The sequence below is a fragment of the Malaya genurostris genome, chromosome 1 (assembly GCF_030247185.1).
Source record: "Malaya genurostris strain Urasoe2022 chromosome 1, Malgen_1.1, whole genome shotgun sequence".
In the NCBI taxonomy this organism is placed as follows: Eukaryota; Metazoa; Arthropoda; class Insecta; order Diptera; family Culicidae; genus Malaya; species Malaya genurostris.
This window is the reverse complement of record NC_080570.1, coordinates 75,855,394-75,878,009: the sequence shown is the minus strand read 5'-3', so window position 1 is coordinate 75,878,009 and position 22,616 is coordinate 75,855,394. Positions and strand designations below refer to the sequence as shown.

Below are 22,616 nucleotides of genomic sequence, written 5' to 3'. Positions count from 1 at the left end.
ACAATTTTTCTAACATTTTTTGTTTTGATATAGTTAACGTTTCTTAACAGCTTTTGACGGAACTTGGCGAAACGTCATGTTAGTTGGCCAAATACTGTATCGAAATGTCCAAATTTCACTAGAAATTAGTAATCAGTACTCGCGTTTCTGATATGAACACATGGTTTCAAAGATGTGAACATACAGAACAGTGGTAAGGTTTTGAGCTCTTACAACTCAGTCAAATGTTACAGCCGGATAAACATGTGAAATCGACCCCCAAAGAAAATTCGTACTGTTATGTCACGTTTAAAAAAGCTTGGACTTTTTATTTGATTTTTGTTGTTGGGATGTTATAGTTTTTGCCTTTCTCATATAGAAATTCGTTTCAGTTCGTCGAGTACGCAAAATATCTGTGTGTGTGTATGTAAGATTTATTTGCACTAACTTTTTTGAAAATGGCTCAACCGATTTTCACAAACTTAAATTCAAATAAAAGGTCTTGTGGTCCTATACAAAATCAATGTTTATTATTTGGATCCGACTTCCGGTTCCGGAAACATGTGGTAAAATGTGCAAAAATTTGTTAAAGTAAGTGTACAAACTTTTCTCAGAGATGGCTAAACCGATTTTCACAAACATAGATTCAAATGACATTTTATTCTGATCTGGCTTCCGCTTGCAGAGATATGGATTAAAATGCGCAAAAAATTTAAATATATGATGACGTGACCGATTTTTACAAACTTAGATTCAAATCAATGGCCTTAAAGTCTTTTATAAAACTTCTGAATTTCACCTGAAACCGGCTTCCAATTCCGAAATTAAAGGGTTATTGGTATAAAAATTCCTATTCAAATTACTTACTTTTCTCAGATAAGGCGCGCCTACAATTACTTTACCAACTTAGATTTAAATGAATGGTTTTGAGGTTCTATGCAAAACTTTCACCCATAAGCTTTCAGTCGTCTTCGCGAAAGCTTTCAGCCTTCAAGCGTCCAGGGCAATTGTTTAAGACGGACGATTAAGAGAGGATGAGCTGCAAAAGAGTTGGCAAGGAGCATGAATTAGAGATAGAAATAATCGCTCCGGCTGCTGCACATTTCAAATAATTTAAATAGTTAGAACCCCGTAGCTTTGGATAGATCATGTGCAATTCGTACCACCAATCTGTACGCCTTTGTGTAATCTTTGAAGCCCATGTTCCGACCTCGAGCATCAATTCGGGTTACGTAGCAAGGGCAGACGTCGTTTTGTGTAGGAGCACTTGTTCAAGCACTTGTGTTGAGGTAAGGAATCAGAACTAATTGGCTCAAGTGGCACGTTCCACTAGTTATTTGGAGGTTTGTGCCTTGCCGTTCTTCTCATAAATTTCCTGATGGGAAGGGAAGGATAAAAGGAACATGGAATGGAATTGTGAAGTGGGTGAGGTGGGGAAAAAGCACAAAACATAAATAAACAAATCGTTGTGCATCTCCGAAAGGACCCCCGAGAGAATTTAGAGATTTAACAAAAGCGACACCATTCTGCATTTTCGGAAAAATGCAAGCTGCGCCAGTTGCTGGCATGTTTGGATGCAGCCCAAGAACGAATCTTGTACTTTATCCAACTAGTTGAAAGTGGTAAAACTGGTTCAGGACCAACGAAATCATTCGTTGCACCAGCTCTAGCCAACTCATCAGCCCATTCATTTTCAGTAATTCCAGAATGGCCGGGTACCCATAAGAAGTAAACAGCATTTGAAATGCTGTGGTCTTCAATTTGAGTTCGACATGCGAACACTAGATTCGACCGGAGAATCATTCGAACTGAGTGCTTTTAAAGCTGCCTAACGTTCGAATAATCAAAAAGATTTACTTATGGTCAGATAACGAAGATTCGAGTTCATCAGAGACGAGCCAATTTACCAACTCATGCGCAATTCTATCAGAGCAGAGAGTTACGTCCAAAACCTCCTCTCTTCCAGATCTCGCAAAAGTTGGACGATTTTTTGCAATGACTATGCGCTGGTTTGAACTACTCACAAATTCCATCATATCAGAGCCTCTCGAATTTATATCTGTGCTGCCCCAAATGATATGGTGATCATTTATGTAACAGCCGATTATAAGCGGGAAATCACTTTTGCAGCAGTATGGTACAACTTTTTGAAGCCATCGCTTGGCGAAGGTTGGCTATGCGGTAAATATGCCGAACAATAGACACATTTCCTCTCTATGCCATCAATAGTCGTACCAACTGTGATAGCACAAATATCCCGAGTTATGAGCTCCGATATGAGAGAAACATCGAAAGTATTATTTGCAAGTATGCATGCACGAGGCATTTCACGTGGATTAGTCATACCGTTCTTGTTGAAGGCAACGAAGACTGGGTTTAACAACTTTCCAACGTAGAAGTTTCCCATTTGGAAATATGGTTCTTGAGCCAAAGCTATAGAAGCTTTATCTTCTTGCAGAAGTCTGGATAAATTCATATTTGCTGTACTTTTATGCTGGAAATTGATTTGTGCCACTCTAACCATTATCAATTAAAGTAGTGAACACTACATCTCCAGCACTTATCGTACAACAACTAGAAGAAACCAAATATATTGGCTTATAATCGCCTATAGCGAACCATGGAAGGATTTTTTTAAATGCTTGCATCATTTAAATCCCACGAGCTGCGAAGAATGAAATCGTCCACTGTGCCAGAGCGTCGATTAACACAGTAAGGGAAAAAACCCAAATATTCCGTTCACGAATACATTGTTTAACCTCCTGCAGCCATTCAGTCATCGGAAATACACCTTGACTTTGGAGTTCCTATTTACGACATGGAACAGGAAACCAGTTGATCAATTCTTGGTAGAAAATATTTCCGCCTGATGCCACACGGCTTACCTGTTTGGTGGACTTATACCACCGGTACAGGTGGACCGTAGCGTTGTTCTTAGCCAGTTGAGAAACCGTTACCGACACTACACGGCTATCTAGACTGCTCAGAAAGGAAAGTTGACATTGATGATCAACTTTCATGTGTAACCGAGCAGCCGCGGGCAGCTAAGGAAGAATATACAGGAAAAAAACTGCGGAACCGGAAGGTGTCTGAAGAATGCTTTGTTGGTGAAAGAGACGGTCTCGTCATACAAATGAAGTAACGGACTCGTCGTTCAAATAAGGGAAAAAGGAAATCAGTAAAGTCTGTGAAAATTGATTCGAAGTTATAGAATCGGTATATACAAGCATTTTGACCCTGAGGTACTTGGTTCTCAGTAACGTTCGCGGCTGTAGACTTACCGGAGATAACATCCTCCGATGAACTCTGCTAGCCAACCCCAATGATTTCGTAGTTTCCAATATTGAATCAGGATTCAGAACAAATTCGCTCTGGTAGCCTGTTCCAACTATCGGAAGGTTGTCTGCAGTCGCCTCAATTCTAAAAGTAGTATACAGTAACAGGACTATTGCATGGCCACAGATGTTACCATCATATCTTGTCTTAATGTTTCTGTGCTGTTATAGCGATACTTGATATTTTCTTGATATTTCATCAATGGAATCAAGATAGAGTACAACATCTGTTAAGCATCAAAATTAGTTATTATATCTTATTAAGCTAGCTATTGGTGAGATATTCCAACCTCGCCTTTCCATAGCCCTTTCTCAAAGGGATTCAAGATTGTCACAGATACTTGGACATAATACATCATTCTATCCATCGTCGATTAGACCAATTACGACAATTTATCCGGCAAGCTGCATTCGTACAAAATCTGTTCACAATCGATTGTGTTGTATACTGCTTAGATGTTAATAAACATGTGATGTGTGTGTGTACTTTAAATTTAGGACCGTAGTAGTACGGTCGCCAATAAATCGTGGTTGCTACGACCCTACGAACTCCTAGGAAGTTTACCAATCTTCTCACTTATAGATTAGATCGATTTTCATGATATTCGAAGTATATAATGTTTCACCACTCAGATACTCGTCGTAGCACTGTTTCTAACCATGAATTACCTCACATTCGTTGATCAGAAATCTGTCACTCATATATCTGTACATATCAGCCAGTGGAGTGTTGATTCTTCCTGAGCGGTCCACTTTATTGAGAGCTTCCTGTAGAGCTTCCTGGTGTTGTTGGCGCTTTTTCCTCCGGAAAACCTATGAGTCTTCTCATTGACCAACACATGGCATTTACCATCAAATCAGTCATTTTCTCAACTCGATGACCTCGTACATGATATGGTCTTATATATTTTAACGCACCAAGGGACTTTTCCGTTTGTAGCACAGACTTCAGCTAATGCGTGTATTTCTCGGCAGTATGTACATTATTTACGTAGCTGATTGAGATTGAGTGCAGTAAATGCTGACAATAATGACATTGGAGATCTTATTTTCGATGCATTTATAACCAGTCCGATAAGCCTAGCTTCGGCTTTCAGTTCGATGTATGTTTCCATCATCTTCCCAAAGATACGTGGCACAAAACCAACGTCGTTAGTGACGTAGTAGTCGAGTCGAACCTTACTCTTCGAATCACACCATCCAAAGCAATACTGAACAAGAGACAAGAGAGTCACTTGCTGAAGCCTTCTCCGGGATTTGAAGGGGCTCGAGAGTGTCCCAGACACTCGGATGAAGCACATACATCGTTGCATTGACCAATAGCGTCAGTTTATTTGGATAACCGTATTCGTGCATAATCTGCCATAACTGTTTTCGATCGATTGTGTCGTATGCCACTTTGAAGTCAATGAATAGGTGAGGTGAGGTGCGTGAGTACTTCATATTCAAGACTTCTGAAGTACTTGTCTTATCGCGAATATGTGACATCTGACATCTGTGACCTGTGTTTAGTTCTGCCTACGATATGGTTATCGCACCCTTACTAGCTCGCACCTAATCATTCTGCTACGGCTTCAACTGGAGACACGAGATCGGGACTTGCGAGTGGCGACTCATCATTTGATGACCAATGATGGCCTACGTCCGTGAATATTTGCACTACTGATAAGTGCTTCCAAATGTCAGTTTCAGTCCCATCTTTTTAAAATGTAACTGACTTGTCAAATATTTGGCATAACTTGTCAACTGGTCTAACGATTAAATCTACTGCTATTATAGTAAATAGTATAAAAAATATAAACATTGTAGTTGTAAACCAAAGTTATCCGACTGCACCAAATTTCGTCTCGACATCAATCATTTCTAAGGGCATGAGGTGTTCTTCCGTTTCCTGCCAATAACCTTCGCGAGTCATTTTCTAGTAAAAAATCATTCTAGTTTTACAATTTTTCTCGTGTGTGGAAAGAAAGGAAACTTTGATCTCTTCCTCTAGATAACAACCATGGCGTAAGTGACACTGTCTGGTTATCCCTGAGCGCTATGTATACTGTAGGGTAAGATCGACGTTTTCCGGCTCTACTTGATATCTTATTACTTTAACGTCGCCGAACTCACCGAGTCACATTGGTCAATTTCGATTTTTTGTCATCGGGATTACATACACAAGACTGCCATAACATTTTCCTACCCTGTAGGCTTTTGTTTGAAAAGACTTTTAGAACCCTCCTTCTTTCGACTAGCATCTGGTTTTGTGCTCATTTCTTATCACCAGCTGCAATCAGCAGTTACCCTCCCAGTTGAAAGACGTTGATTGGGGGATGTGAAAAACAGTGCCATTCGCCTACCGAAATATACACTTGAAAGGTGAGAATGAGGGAAGGTGAGTGGTTGGGGCAAAAAGTTACAATCCGTTCGTGTTATTCAGGTTCTGTTTGTTTCGTTCAGGATTCTCTTTTAAAGCCATTTTTAAGCCACTCACCACACCATGTTTGTGGTCTAGAAAAACGATCTTTTGGATATTTTCAAAGCATTCTGTTCGTTTGGAAGTACGCTTAAGAACATTTATTTCAACTGGTGAAAGTCTTACTGGAGGTTAAAAAAAAAGAACATCTCGTCAAAGCTTTTCCTTGCGGTTATTTGGTTTCTCGTGTAAATGCGAAAAAAAAGAAATTTGCGCCTTTTCCTTGGGCTTTAAAGAAATTTTCATTTACTTTGAGTGAGCCTGACACCATAAATCGCAATTTACCATTCATCTTGCATCAATCCTTTTTTCGGGGTGAAATGATGCGCTCACCGGATGAATAGGATGGCTTCAACATGATACGGCACATAGGGATTCTTGGGACGCTTGGATCAATAAACGTCGTACATAAGCGATATACTTTCCAACAAATGCTACAACCCAAAAACTGAAGGGGAGCGATGAAAATGTTGCAAGACAGCTCGGTCCATTGGTGGCAGGAATACGAGAAAAAAAAACCGGTAAAATGTAGGCGAAAATGGATTATGATCTTCATCTTTCTTTTATTATATTTTATAGCATTTTATCCAATAATAATAATAATAGTCGTAAAAGTAATGGTGATTCAGCAAAGTCTCTGCAACGAAACTGATTGCATCTGAAAAGTATACAACCAAATCACACCGACGGTTGACTAAAATAGTGTCTCGACGAGGAGACATTCCAGTAGTCGAGCGCTTGAGATGATAGTAGACATGGGAAATCAATAGTTTCGAAAAAGCACCGGGTGCAGATAATAAAAAGCAATCATAAATGTGTATATATTCGATTCAGTTTAAGGACGTCTGTGCGGTGCGATATGCTGCATTGTTGTTCGAGTGTATATGATAAACTGTTAGCTGGAACATATTGAAACATTCACAGTCAAAGTGATATGGGATTTTATTCTGAACAAAAAAAAAAAAATTAGAGATAATATTGGAATCAATCTGCGCTGCGAACTGAAAATCAATATTTCTAAATTTAGCTTCCTCGTTAACAGTGATAAATTTTCATTGATTTATCTCATTCGACACAGAAAGAAATAATGAAATTTACACGACATGTTTATTAATAATAACATGGAATAGTCATGAATTGAATCGAAAGCCCAATTGAAAACTATCATCGATGAAAAATTAAGTTGGATATCATTGAATTTTCGATGAATAGAACTGTATCCTTCAAGTAACGCTTAGTTTTGCGATTAAATTATATTAAAACGAACACAATTGTGAAGTAACTTTGTGTTTTATTGCCTGCTCCGAATATGTGCATGAAAATTTATGTGAGTTTACAGAATATTTTTATCTGTGGAGGTTTCATAGTACAAGCCCCGCACAGTGGGGAAAACAATCAAACATTTAATTCGACCAATCGGAAGGTATTCCTAACATGTTCATAAGTAAGATAAATGGATTGTTTTTAATAAGATTGATCGCCAATAACTGTATTCTGTTTTACCCCCAGTCATCTTCTTCCATGAATTTACAGAAAAAAAAGTTCTACTGATCGGTGTTTGGACCAATTATGGTTAAACAAGGCAGTTCTATGTTTCGCATATAACCTCAAAAAATAATTAACAGATAGTCTCCATGACCATATGCTTCGCGCTACATAGTTTTACCCCAATTTTCCCACAAATATAATTTTATGTTGAATTCAGATTTGCAATCCCGAAGCAGCTCCAATATGACCAACCATTGCAAAGTGTGGAAAAAACGATCAAAAACGCGACTTTGCTCAATAGTTTAATAAAAACATTAGCAAACATTTTCAAAATTAGTATTTCTTATGCAAATTTTTCTGTAGAATCGATTTATGATAGTTAGAAGATCCGCAAAATTCACTATCATGCCCGTTTTGCTTTAATTCCTCTTGTATCTGACATTACTTTGGAAACTAACTGAAACTCAGGAAAAAATTCAATTCCACCAATCGGAAGGTATTCCTGACATGCTCATAAGTTAGATAAATGGATTGACCGCAGGCTGATTGCGGTTGATAATAATCGATTGATATTACGAAGAAAGACCTAGAAATAAGATTACAATTCAATGGCCGCACGAATCTTTTTATACCGTTTTACCCCCATTTTATTTCATAAGTCGTATTTCTGGTTAGACTTTCTTTAGCATACCGAAAGCAGGGTGATTGCGGTTGATAAAACGTGATTAATCCACCTAGCAGTGAGATGATACCTTTTTTTATCAATCCGCATGTGTTTTTTGCATGAATATTCCTCGGTGTTTAAGTTTTCATTACATTATTTTAGTGACCGTCGTTTTAAGCGACAATTTGAGATTGTAATCACTCATTACTCTGTAATGTCGAAACTGCAAATACAATCGAATTTAAATCTAGAAGTGTGATAATCGATTAAACATGCCATGATATGTAAGTTCCACTTTAGAGTTTACGGTAATTTAAGGTACTTCCAGAGCCGGTATTCAGGAACCAGCATAACCCAAACCGATTCGTATGGCCATATGACGAATAAATTACAGTTTTGAGTACAACTTTGAAGCTTAATTGGATAAAATTCATTAATTTTTGTATGTATGTATAAAACTAATTAATTTTGTATATAAGTTTAATTCAATTTGAATTTTAGTTTCTGAAATTTGATTAGGCTTTTTTGAGAAAACGATTGAGCTTTGAGAAACGATTTTATACTGGAACCGGAATTCTAAAATCGGTATGGCCGAAGTCAGATAAATTCACCTGAATAGCTGTATAGTTTACATTTGTTTCAAAATATTTAAAAATCAGTGAAGACATCTTTGAGAAATCATAGCACGAATTAAATTTTTAGGTGCCTTCTGAATCGACAACTGAATACCACTAAAACTGAAAAAAGTTAATTTTTTTTATCGACTATCCAAATCTGCTAACCCGATAAACCTGATTAATTTATGTGGAATAGACATTTTTATACTAATCACCCTGTATCCCCGAAACCGGAAGTTGGATCTGACTGAAGAGCAAGATGTTTTAAAGAATCTTGAAACTTTTCATTTGCATCTTAGATGATTCTTAGATTTCATTTGAATCTTAGATCGGTTCAGCCATCTACGAGAAGAATGAGTTACACAATTTTGATTTCGTTTCACATATCATCCTGTAGTTCCGGAACCAGAGGTCGGTACCAAACATAATTCAGGAACTTTGTTTGGGAGCATACGAATTTTCGTATGAATCTGAATTTGTAGAAAAGAAATTTTCAGAGAAAATTGAGTGAAATTATTTGTCACACACGAATTTGCTGATCTCGACGAACTGATTCGAATGGTATATGGATGTTATGTTCTTCCAGCATTCATTGCTGTAAGTAGTTTAAAACAATATAATTAAAAAAAAAATCTGCCATCATCTGGTTTATATATGTCATATTCGAACGATTATGTTGCCAAAAACGAGCCGTGCTAAAATCGGCCCGAGGCAAATTGTCATGAAAAAGGATGCTGTACACAGTCTTTTTGGTACTTAGAAACAATTGTATGTAACAGAATAAAAACTCATGTTTTCCGTTGCTCCCAAGCATTGCTTTGTCATACAGCGCTCAAAACTCCTACTGCTGGAATAGGGGGAAAAGTCGTTTACACAAAAATTTCGATATTTCCGTTAAAAATGGACGGATTTTAACAATCTATGGCTTGTTGAATAGGTATTATCGTGCGGAATCTAAGTCTGAAAACATATTCTGTTTTCAAGGTCAATTGTGACAGATACTGTCAAAAAACTGGAAATTTTGACATAAAACTTCGAATAACTCAAAAAGTAAACATCCGATCTCAAAACCATTCAATAGCGTTTTGGGTGACGGGGAGACCTTTCATTTGCGACTAGTTTGATCAAAATCGGTCCAGCCATCTCTGAGATCTCGACCTCTTAGTTGACAACACACATACAGACACACACACATACACACACACACACAGACATTTGCTCAGTTCGTCGAGCTGAATCGATTGGTATATGTCATTCGGCCCTCCGGGCCTCGGAAAAATTTTCGAAAGTTTGAGCGAATTCTATACCTATTTTTTATATATATAAAAAAAGGTAAAAATCGAAGAAAGACCTAGAAATAAGAGTACCAATTGATTGAATGACCGCACGAATTCTGTTATACCGCTTTACCCTAATTTTTCTTTATTGGAGCCTTAATATTTTTTTAAATCAGCCTATTTTTACTATTTTCTTCGTAATTTCAATCGATTTTCATTAACCGCAATCACTTGCTTTCGGTATGTCAATGAAAGTTCAACCAGAAATACGACTTTTGATATAAATTTGGGTAAAACGGGTTAAACAGGCTAGTACTGTCATTCCCATTGTGTTTGATTTTATCATAGATGTTTTGTACGTAATATGAACCATTATTAATAGATCGTATTGGTTCTGGTAAAGAAATGGGGTAAAACGGTACAACGAGTTTGGTGCTCTCATTAAAACTGTATGCAATAAATTTGTTAGATTTTTTTACATCAGAAAAAACTCTATTCGCTTTTATGCAAGTTCTTCGGTTTTATGTTATATAGTTAAGCTTGAATACAAAGCAGTATAAAAAGGGAACTTGGGGTAAAATGAACATGATAGCGTTTCATGTGGTCCTTCTAAATACATGGAATCGATTTTACTGATCATTTTACACCAAGTATCATGCATCCAAAAAATCGTCGCGTCCATCATGCATAGATGAGTATATTCTTTTATCAAATTATGTTATTTTGCTGCAGGCAAAAGGGTGAAGTGGAGAGAGATGCCGCCCTTTTTTTTAATTTAGATTAAATTTAAATTTAGATAAAATTAACAGCAAGTTACGAAGCATTATTGTAAAAACTTTTTCAAATACTACAAACATTACTTATTAGTTCTGTGTATTTGTTAGGAGAAAAATCAATGGCTAAAATAATAAATTATCAGCAACAGAAAAAAAATGTTTTGGGAAATACACAGATAAAATTATTTTTTGAATTTACATCAATTTTCATGCACATATTTGGAGCAGGTATTTGAATAGAAAGTTACTTTACAGCTCTAAGCGTTTTTTGAAATATACAGTCTAGTTCATGAGAAAATCTATGAAATCCAATTCAATTGTACATCGATCATTATTTTAAATCAAATTTTCGATTCAACTTCTGTCTATTTCATTATATTATTGATGTACATGACGTGTAAATTTCATTATTTTTTTCTGTGTATGCCGCTTTGGCGGGTGAGATGCCACTGGTTGCGAATTAATTCGAGGTGGATGAGGCAAGAAGGAAGTACTCGATCTTAGTTGAAGAACTTGTAGTATGTAGTGTTAGAGATATAACCACGAGATTCTCGTAGGAATGCTGTCGACAAAAGACAGCACACTTTAAAAATGCACATTTATTTTGGTACATTGATCTACTAATAAATTATCCATTTCATGTAAAATCTTTGTAAAACGCTTTGGATTCTGAAAAAAACCGAAGGTTACCATTTCACAGTTAACAATTATTTCGGATCTATTAAATGTATTTTTTCTGTTACTCGCATGCAAACGACCAGCAGCTGAATGATGTAATCGCGGAATTCATTTCAGGTATCAGAAGATGGTATTTTCTATGATATTGATATGCCGTATGCTGGGTTTATTTGCATTCGTTTGGTGCGAATTACGCACAGCGAAAAGTGTACAGCCTATCAAATTATTCTAGATTTTCACTAAACTGATGACTCTTATCTTTGAATTGCTAAGAAAGTAACGTAGATACGGAACATTAGAACGGCTGATTTTGTATAATTTTCCACACCGTCGTCCACTTTTCGTTTTCTTTTCCTCCAGTTTAAACGATTAGAAACTGTCTGACGCAATCGATCTTGTTTAAAGCTAAATTGGCTTTTCGAAAGAACCAAAACAAATCTGTTCGCACTGCCGATTAATTCCAAGCTGAATCAATTTTGGCTTTCTCATTCGTGTTTTCGTTTGTAGTTTTTTCACGAATAGGTGATTTTGATGTCGATTATTTCTTTTCGGATTTGCATAATTCATTGAAAGAAATGATGAAAATATTGTACAGGATTCATTTCTGGCATTCAGGAGAGCCAAATTGTGGAATTCTCTAAGATATTAAAGAATGTTCGGAACATTTTCCTCGAACGAATTTCGCAAAAGTGCACGAAGCTAATCAAATTATTCTGGATTGGCACTAAACTGATGATTAAAACTGATGAGAAACTTTTCAAAATGTTTCTCTTTGATTTTTGAAAGAATCCAAGGGATTGTTTGTGCGTTAACTAGTATAACCTACAGAATGAAACAGTGCTTTGTTCGCGTAGGTCATCCTTAAGAAAACGAAGTGGGTTCTCTATTATATGTAATTCCAGTACCGGAACCCGAGAACCGATATAATCGAAGTCGGTTCGTACGGCCACCAACTAACATGACGTACCAAACTCTACTAGTTTTTATTCAAATTTTAAAGTTTTTATACGACTTTGCCATCGTACTCAAAACGACGGTTTAAATTTTTGTTGAATCCGAAAATATGCAGTAATCTTTGGTAGGACCATAAGACCTAACTTTTCATTTGACCCTAAGATTGGAAATATCGGTTCTGAGAACGTTAGTGAAATTCACTTTTGAGCATATGACTATTTTCTCCCGTCGTTATTCGAAAACCGTGAGCCAGGATAGCCAGAATCAGTTTGTTTAGCTGCCTTCTGATAATGGCTATCGACTTTTGTAGTTTTGTGACCAGTTTAGAATTTTGCGTATTTTGTTTCACCGTTTTAAGTAACGGTGTATAATAATTAACACACCCTATAACTTCGGAACCAGAAGTCGCTTCCAGATGAAATTCAATAGCAACATATGAGACTACAAGGCGTTCAATTTAAATCCTAGTTGAAGAAAATCGGTTGAGTGGTCTCTGAGAAAATCGAATTACTCCCTAACCGGAAGCCGATCCGAGTAAAATTCAATAGCGCCCTATGGGACCAAGACACCTTTCTTTTAATCTAAGTTTGTGAAAATCGGTCGAGCCATCTCCGAGAAAATCGAGTACACATTTTCGTTACATACTCACAGACATTTGTTTAGTTCGTCGAACTGAGTCGGTTTTCACTGAAATCGCATAAACTTTCTATATGAGAATGGCAAATAAATAAAGAAAGTTACACGACATATAAATGAGTGATAATATGCAATGAGCATCACATTCATTGAAAATTTTATTGGAAACCGTTATCGATTTAAAGCTGCATTGAAATTTGTAGACTTTTAGTTAACGAGGATATAATTTTATTTACGTTCAAAACAAAATGTAAAGTAAACATAATTTCTTGCTCCAAATGAGTGCATGAAAAAATATGTAAATTTACAAATTCTTCTTATCTGTGAGGTTTTATTATCTCTCACCACATGGCAGTAGAAATCCAGTGAATCAATTCTTGGCTGAAGTATTTTGGTTACCGGATGCCACTCAATCTCTAGACTGGTTCCATCCGTACCAAAATAATAATTTTCTGTCACTACGTTATAGTTATACATCGTATATGCTGTTTCTAAATTCAAATGTGTAGCTCGCAACAATGGAACAACCCTACGGTAGCAGTAAAAACATAAGTTTAATTCTTGTCACACTATGGAAATGAAGGCAAATATTGCTGAGGCACCCGTCCGGCTGTAAAATATTCAGCACAGGACCCTCACAATAACCGTTAGCTTTGATTTTACTATCGAGATCTGAGAATCAGCAACGTAACCGTAGCCGCCTTTCGACCTCTGGCGTATCACCAATGAAACAAATCCCTACATGCTAATATAGCCAAAGGCAATAATATTTATTATCTCACTTTATGAACTGTTTATCTTCCAACCAACTGTTCAATGCATAATTAGAAGACATTTCCATCAAAATTCAGAAGGTATGTCATAGCTTCGCTTTGATTATGGCACATAATACTGCAGACTACGTGGAACGATCTTTTATCTCTCTTTAGCACTTATACAACGAATACTTTTAAATTGTTTTTATCTATTCATTTTCTACATTTGAGATAAAATTTGCTTGCAAAAGGAACTCTGAAAAAATAACCTTGTTACGTAAAGCTTTGCATATTCGACACAGGAAAATTAATCTCTCTGCATCAAAGAATTCCTGTGTCATGAAATGGCTGCAAGCATGATTAATTCAACAACGATAATGAAACGCGTTAAAAAAATGAATTATTCATATGAATGAACATCATCACACTTTCTCCATTTAATGATACGATAGAGAAAAAAATCTTAAACAATAGCGTATCCGCATGGATGGAATGTATCCTTTTTACGTATACAACACTTCTCTGGAATTTGCAAGAAGAAAGCCGAACAACATGTTTATCCCCACATACGATGTATTTACGAGGCATTGGTGGTGTACTGAATACGGATTCCATTCATATTTCAGTGCTGAATTTCTCTCGTCATTTCCGGGATCGGAATCATCAGAATCGCATATAATCGCAGACAACCTTACACCAAATGGGTCGGTTGAAGGCGATATAAAAGATTGAACCGATCACGAGCTAAGACGAGAAACGAGATACAAGAAATCCTAACGGTTGTTCAGTAATGCTAGTATGGTGGATAGGAAGGGGGACACATCCAGGTTCGTTCTCCGGACATTCCGTTTTGGGTAGAGCCACTGGACGAATGGATGATTCTGTTCATCCATTGGAAATTGATTCATGTGTGGAAATTGGATTTTTGCAGTAGATTGAACCAACACAGCGGGTAAGCCGAACAGTGTATCTCCTCGCATTGTAGTCGTCCTATCAGGGACTATGCTTGAATCGTGTACATGTATATCGCTGCTACTGAAGGCTCAATTCAGAGCAGCTTTGTTGGATCTAAACGAACTTTGATTCTGATTGGTGAAATCTGAATTATATTCCGAGGATCAGGAAATTACTCAGTTTATGCTCGTTCGTCATTTTTCTTGTATTGGTGTTGTGATAGCGGATGCTTTAAATGATGCACGAGCTCAAACAATTTATAAGGCTCGCATCCACCGTTCCGTATTCGAGAAAAAAGACGTATATCTCTTTTGAAAGGTCATAAACGTTTATGTGAAGTGATATTTTCATATATAGGGTAATTGTACCAATAACCATCTCATAACTCGAGTCATCGTATTTATTTGCTGATTATTTGAATGATATGTAACGAATAGTGATGCGATTAGACCCAAAATTTTCCCGTCGGTCCTAAGAAGTAACAACGAAGGAAAATTGGGAGTAAAATTCTTAACTTTTACTTGGTAGCCTTGGGCCATTTTTTTTAACTAGGTATATAATTAATTAAAGGTATTTAAATAATTCGCACTCTGGCATTTTAGTATACCTCCTTACCTTCATTGTAATATTTTGTAATATATTCTTTTACAACAGATCACATAAAAATTGAACTTGAAAATTTATTGTCATTCCAAAGCACCCTCCTTGTCGGGTGCCCTGAGTCACAATTATTATCAACTATCATAATTGAATTTATAATTGTTTCAATTGATAAAACTTTGAATAATATTAGGTGTACAACTTTGCTTCCGCCATTTTTTCCCAAAATTTAAAGCTTTATTGCGAAAAAGTGCTTACAGATGTATTATTCAAAGTATTGTCCGTCGCTAGCGACAACTTTCTCCCATCTTTCCGGAAATTTTCGGATCCCGGCTCGAAAAAAGGAGTCTTTTTAGACGCTATCCATGAAGCAATTCATTTTTCCAACTCTTCGAAGGATTGAAAATGTTGATCTGCCAGGCCGTGTGCCATCGAACGGAATAGGTGGAAGTCAGAAAGGGCCTCATCTGGGGAATACGGCGTGTGGGGCAAGACTTCCCATTTTAGCGTTTCCAGGTACTTTTTGACCACTTTTGCGACGTGAGTCCGAGCATTGTCGTGTTGGAGGATACTGTGGCCGCTCTTGATACTGTGGCCGCTTTTCTTTTAGCGCGCGACTAAGGCGCATCAGTTGCTTTCGGTAGCGATCTCCTGTGATGGTTTCACCCGGTTTTAAAAGCTCGTAGTAAATTGTTATTCATCTTTGAAGGTTTTTTCTCTTCCACCATCATCACCCTAAGTTTTTGGAAGCATTCGATGCGCTTCAGTTGCATTTTTTTCGAATTGTAACAGAAAAGTAAAACTTCCCGCAAATGGCGAGAATTGGGCGCATAAACAGACATGTTCGAGCGTGAATCATACGAAAACAAGAACAACTGTCACTGAAACGGCGATGACAATTCGTTAGGCACTGTACACACTCACTTAAAAGGCATTATCATCTATGTATTTTAACCAGTCTCAACCGGTACAGCCACCTATCGGAAAACGGCGGAAGCAAAGTTGTACACCTGATAACTTTCCTTGTATAGGAAAAAAATGATTAAGGGATGTGTATGCTCTTCAATTCTTATTTTTACTATAGATTATATCGTAAATTTTAATATAATATTATATAATATCATGAAAGTAAAAATGAAAAAATATTGATTCGAAGTGAAATTGATTTAGAAACTTGACGCAATAGCGTTTTTACTGATTTTCTGATGACTTCTTACGTTTTTTATCCGCATTGGCAGTGGCCCAAAGCTGCCTACTGAGCTGTGAACCTCTATTTATGAAATATATTCTGTAACATTCGAACTTCCATTCTGTCAATTTAATGATAAAAATCTTGAACTCAAAAATTTACATTGTCGTCTTAAAAATGAGGTGAAGAAAATTGCCGATTTCTCATGGGTTTACCTTCACCCGCACTAACGAAACTACTCATTCAGCATCAATCATTGTAACCTATGAGTCAGCAGACGAAATTTGACAGCTCTATCAGTCGAACTCTAACTGTGATGGAAATAACAGTGAAGCAACTCCGGTCAGAAGTGTGCACCCCACCGCGTCGAAAACGGACATCGTGCGGCACTTTGTGGATAACGAATACGCACGTTCCGGCATCTACAACATCATGGCACTATTAGACAACAATCAGTGCCTCGAAAGAAAATCCGATTCCGGACGGCCGACTATCCTGAACGATAGGAAGCTGAATAGGAAGACCGAGAGAGGTAGATGCAACCGGCCAAACAGTTAGAAAGTACCTGTCGAACATATATGTCAAGAAGCGGAAGCCGCGTCCACTGGTTTCGGAGCTGCAGTCAAGGCAGCAGCTGCAGCGGATGAATAAGATGGTCAACTTGATCTTCCCGGCGAATCTTGACGTGGCAGTGGTGATGGACGACGAGACCTATCTAACCCTGGATGGCAACGACTGGCAGGGTAATTCGTATTTTACTTCCTCCACGAAGGAAGTAAAGTCCGAGATGAAGTTCATTTTACACACCAAGTTTCCCAAGAAACAGCAGCAGCTGAGCGCGAGATGGGAATGCCAAAGCTGTTCTTCTTTGCTTCGAAATGGCCGTGAACAGGGAAATTAATGTAGGAAATGTCTGCCGGAAGTTTCGTCGTTCATCAAGAATACCATAAGGGCGAAGACGCGGTGCTCTGGCCGGATCTGGTGGCACCCACTACTCGAACTTCCCGGGCCTAACTGAAAAATCAAGGGCCTAACAACGAGAACACGTTTTTTGGTTCAAAATTAACTTTATTCATCAACGTAATCTCCATTAAGAGCAACGCAATCATTTCAGTACCGCTCTAACATTTCAATACCACTTTTGTAGAACGATTTGTCTTTGCCTCAAAATAGGCCTCAGCTTCAGCGATAATTTCTTAATTCATGCGAAATTTCTTACTGGCGAGAATTTTTTTCAGGTCTACGAACAGCCAGTAATCACTGGGAGTGAATTGTGACACGGTGCGTTGGCTTCATGAACCAAAATTTTTACAACGTTTTATTGTTGTGTCTGATGGAGCGGAGTCTCCATAACACTTTTCAAGCCATTGCTTTGCTTGAACGGTATTTTTCCCATCAAGAAGCAGTGAAAAATTAAAACGCGAAATTGTTTTTGATCCATTTGGCTGAAAATAACAAAAGCGTCACTCTTAGCACAATAACTCACAAACTAATGAATAGGATGTCATGAAATTTCAACAGCTGTCTTTTAAAGCTTGATATTAACTGAAAATATGACTTTAGTTAAACTAGCGCCCTCTATGTGTTAGGCCCGGGACATTTCAGCCCATGTGTTAAATATGAGTGCATTTAAAAACTAGGATTTGTCGGTAACGTCACATATTAGACCACTCCCAAACCGGAAATGTTCGTCATAACCTTTCCACACTTGACCACATTGTAGATTTTAAATACATCTATTTTTTAATTAAGGTTTTTTTTTTAAATTTAATTTAACTTAAGTATTTTTTACCTTTTTTTAAATTTCAAAGGCAATTGCTTAAGCTCTAAGATGCCGAAGTAATGTCTAAGTTCATAGAAATTCGCTGAGCCATCTTCGAGAAAATTTAGCCAAGGAAAACTAAGCGATTAGTCGATTACATCACTTATATCTCAGGAACCAGAAGTGATAACCATTTGATCTACGAACTTTATCAATGGTTCAACAGAAGCTGTCAAACGAGGCTTGTTAAAATAGGCCCAGCCATCTTTAAGAAAATTGAGCGTTGAAAAAACAAGCGTTGTCGGCTACGTCACTTATACCATTATATCTCCGGAACCTGATTTGACAGCCATTTGAACTTCGAATTTGGTTCACAATGCAATAGCAGCTTTCGAACGAGATTAGGTTTGTTAAAGTCAGCCATTCCTAAGAAAATTAAGTGTTAAGAAAAACAACGCGTTTTGTCGGTTAGGTCTCTTATACCATTATATCTCCGGATCTAGAAATGACAGTCATTCGATCTATGAGCTTGATCCACAATGTAAAAATAGATTTCGAGCAAGGTATTCTGGATAGAATAGGTAAAAACTGTTTTAATCCAGCTATTAGTGTACTGATGACTTTTTCCTACTACTCATACTTTCAGAAATATGAATGTGATATTCTTGTAAAAATTATCATTGCATGGTTTGTACGGGAGTAAACTACTTTTTCCATCTTATGCAGTATCGGTCTAAATGACGGTTTGAATTTTTAAACTCTAGTCCCCTTGTATACTATACGCTGTATTATTTTATTATAGCCTCTTTTGCTTCAAATAGCGCATTTTGGTAGCGAGTTTATTTCCTTCGTACTTCTAGTTGAATTGAATAGAACATTATCAGTATTATTTAGTCGAAGCAAACACACTTCCTTCATATCTAGCTGCATTCATTCCTCAAGCAACGTTTAAAGTTTTTGAAGTGAAAAACAAATTGGACTCTGGACACCGTTCAATTGTTCACAACACTGCACTGCACTTGATTCTAAATAAGCTAATGAATTTTAAAGTAATTTAAAAATTCGAGCCGAAACTATTCACTGCTTATGGACGGGTCAAAGGTCCATAAGCAGTGAATAGTTTCGGCTCGAATTTTTAAATTACTTTAAAATTCATTAGCTTATTTAGAATCAAGTTTTGAGTCGAATTGGTCTCTCCATCTTGCATATCGAAGGCGTAGGCATCCAAACCGAAATATGTGGAGTTTGATGAAATGTTACTAGGCCGCGCAACAACTTTACACTAATAAGCTTCAGAAATTCAGAACTTTGAAGGTAAAGTTTAACAACTGTTAAATACCGCGCATTATCCGGGAGTACGCTATGAAATTTGTATTAATTGCTCTATTATGACTGTCTAAATTTGAATAAATTGTCTTTGTCACGGCTCCAATATTTTGATAACTTGACGGGACTAATATAATATTAATAGCTTTTGTATTTATGCTGAAAACGCTGAAACACAAGCGACAAATCACATCCTCTTCAATGAAATACACATTCAATCCATAATGCTCCTATTCATTCATTTCCCTCACGAAGCCGATCTGATATGGACTAAATATGCAAAACGTAAATACGTTGACAAACGGTAATTACTTATTTCACTTCCATAATTGGCTAGCACACGGAATGTATTTACATGGCAGTATTTCACTGCTACTAAAACATTCAAATGGTACTGAATGAATTTTCCAGACGGATGACAATCGCGGCTAAATTAATTATGGAACATCGTTTTTTTTCTTATTCAGGTGTACCTAACCACTAATGGTTCGTTTGTTCTAATTTTCTGATTGAATATCAATTAGTATCAGATTTGAACGCTTTTATCCTGTAATAGTGAAACAGAAATCCGAGTGTTATATTTTTTTCTAGCAATTAGTAATATTTAACAGATTCGCAAGAAAACGAAAATGAAATTATTTGACTGCAAGTAATTTATTTAATTTACCTTCAAAGTTTCGTTTAATTTTGAATCAAACGAAACAAGTTCTTGAAAACATGACAACATTAGTTTTTTTTTATTCCGATATCAATACAGCCAGACTTCGAACACGAGTTGTTTCTTTCATGATAAATAAGTTCGAATTGTGTGTATCAAAGTTTCGCTACTCTCTACCTGTTCAAATATGTATCAGCACTAATCTAATATCCATCAGTGTAACCAAACAAAGGGGATATCTTTATTGATTCTTTGCCGTAACTCCCATTTGTCTGCAGCATCATTTGTCACACGAATACCTACTCTCCTATCAGAAAGTTATTGATTGTTTTATCAAAGTGGTTCCTTTTTCTCATTGCCCATTGAAGATGAACTGTAATCAACATTTTTCGGTGCTTTCAGTCGCTGGATCACTGAACATTGTTTAACGTGCCCCTTTTAAGGCTCAGTAAATTTATGCCGTTTTCGCTGGATGCCAAAACTAATCCAGTTTCAACATAACTGCTGTCAAACTGTTTGTTTGAAGCCAGTTTCGAAGTTATTGAGCTGAAATTCGAGTCAGTTCCAAAATTGATTCTTATATCGGGTTTGCTCACACCCCCGTTGCCAAGTGCGAACCCAAAAGTGTTTGTTTGATGAAGCGGCTCTGGGTCAGTTTTCGTTTTCTCAAGCGAGAATGACATTAGTAAACTTAACCTTCCCACAAACATTAGCGCAGCATTTACACACTGATAAATTTTCATTCTACGTTTTTCATTCCAGTATCGACGACGACTGTGGAAGCCGTGCTCGGTCGAACGGCAACCCTGCCCTGTGATATTACTCCGGATGAAGCAAACGATCGCGTTTACATGGTGCTGTGGTTCCGCGAAAGTGCTGGAAAGCCGTTGTACAGGTGAGAGTCTTTTTTTTACAGAAGTGGAAAAACGACGGACGATTGACCTCATTTTTACTATCAACTAAGTTTTCGCTAAAAAGTACAAGTGGCCAAGTCTTCGTTCATAATATGGCGGTGAGCTTCACAAATATGAAAACTAGTACAAAGTGTGAATTGATTTGAATCAAAATAATAAGTATCTTAATTCTGAGCCACAAACACACGCAATCAAACGGGAGGTGTTTTTCAGACTCTTGCTTAGTGTTATTAAGTCAAGGTAAAAATCTGTGCAATAGAATTCCATTATGAGGGGGAAATGCGAATTATTTAATCCAAGTCAATTCGTGTTATTCAAATAACCTGAGAATAAGGGAATAAGGGTGGTTGTTAGTATTTAGAGTGGAAATTCTCAGTTTACGTTGCGTTGTAACGATTGTTTTGGCAGATTATCCACTGATATCACCATGTTTTCTGCTGGTTGAATTGAAGAGTTGGTTAGGAAATGACATGGGAAATTAAAATTCTCATTCCGGTTCAAATCGAACTTCCCAACAAAATGACAGTCACCGTTACTGGCCGTTCCCATTTTCACCGTTATCAGGAAAGGATAAAAGATATGGAAGAGGGAAAATGTTTATGCTTCACCTATTTTACGGACGGGCAACGACTCATCAGACTCTTCCAGAGGTCCAGAGATTACAATGAGAAGAGGTCAAGAATTAGCTCTTAGTAAGTTATACGACCATGGGATAAGACCGATGACGAGTTTCGCGCCAGCTCGAACAAATGTTGGCGATACCTTCTCAGATTTAAATGAAACTGTTTTCGACATGTAGACTTTGTCACAAAAAGCCACTTTGTATACTTTGTTTTTCCAAAATTAATCTAGACTGTCTTTTGAAAAGGACCAAACTTTTTGAACCTATTTTTATCGAATAATTATAATGGCAAAAACTAGAAATCCTACAAACAAGTTTTGTACTAGTGATTTTCACAAAATCAATCAAATTTTCGTTTATTTTCCCTGTCAACCTTCCATATATTGCAAGAGCGGCTTTTTCAAGAGAAAAAAAAAGTACAGGTGTGTAATGTTAGAGACATAACTGGATGTCGTGAATACGAATAAAACTGCCACTTTTACTTTACACTTCCGAATATAAATTAGTTGATCGATAGGCTACAGTACAGATTAGTTACATTAAACATTCTGACACACAAATATTACGAAATAACCAGTATAGTTCCTTATGATAGAATAATAGTGGTTCTGAAAAGAACCTTTTATGAAGGCATTCGTGATGGAGAGTGACGAGTTGAGTTCAAATTCCGATGGATACCATTGACTTCCGATGGATACTGCTGACTTCCGTCTTATATTTCCAGGATGACCTGTTGTCCGTGAATGCGAAACTGATATGTATTCTGTTGGAGTCCCCTGCTTCTTCCGCTTGCGGTAACAAGCTTTGTATTTCGCTTGGTGATTCCTCGATCGCACCATAATGAGCACGATGACAACGACAGCCAAATTTGGTGGATTCATGTCTTTTGGGACGAAAGTGACATTTTTGATAGTATACCATTCTACCGTTGATTTCAAGTAGTGGCAAGAAGCAAGATCTAGCCAGAAGAC

The 22,616-nt window shown here is 37.1% G+C and overlaps 1 protein-coding gene across 2 annotated transcripts in view; it reads left to right on the top strand.

Moving 5' to 3' along the window:
• The window catches only part of LOC131440502 (uncharacterized), a 591,719-nt gene that overhangs the window by 337,487 nt on the left and 231,616 nt on the right, over positions 1-22,616 (top strand). For both annotated transcript variants that reach the window (XM_058611827.1, XM_058611826.1), the window contains exon 3: positions 20,872-21,004. In XM_058611827.1, the coding sequence (XP_058467810.1) occupies positions 20,872-21,004 (133 nt within the window). The remainder of the gene's footprint in view (positions 1-20,871; positions 21,005-22,616) is intronic.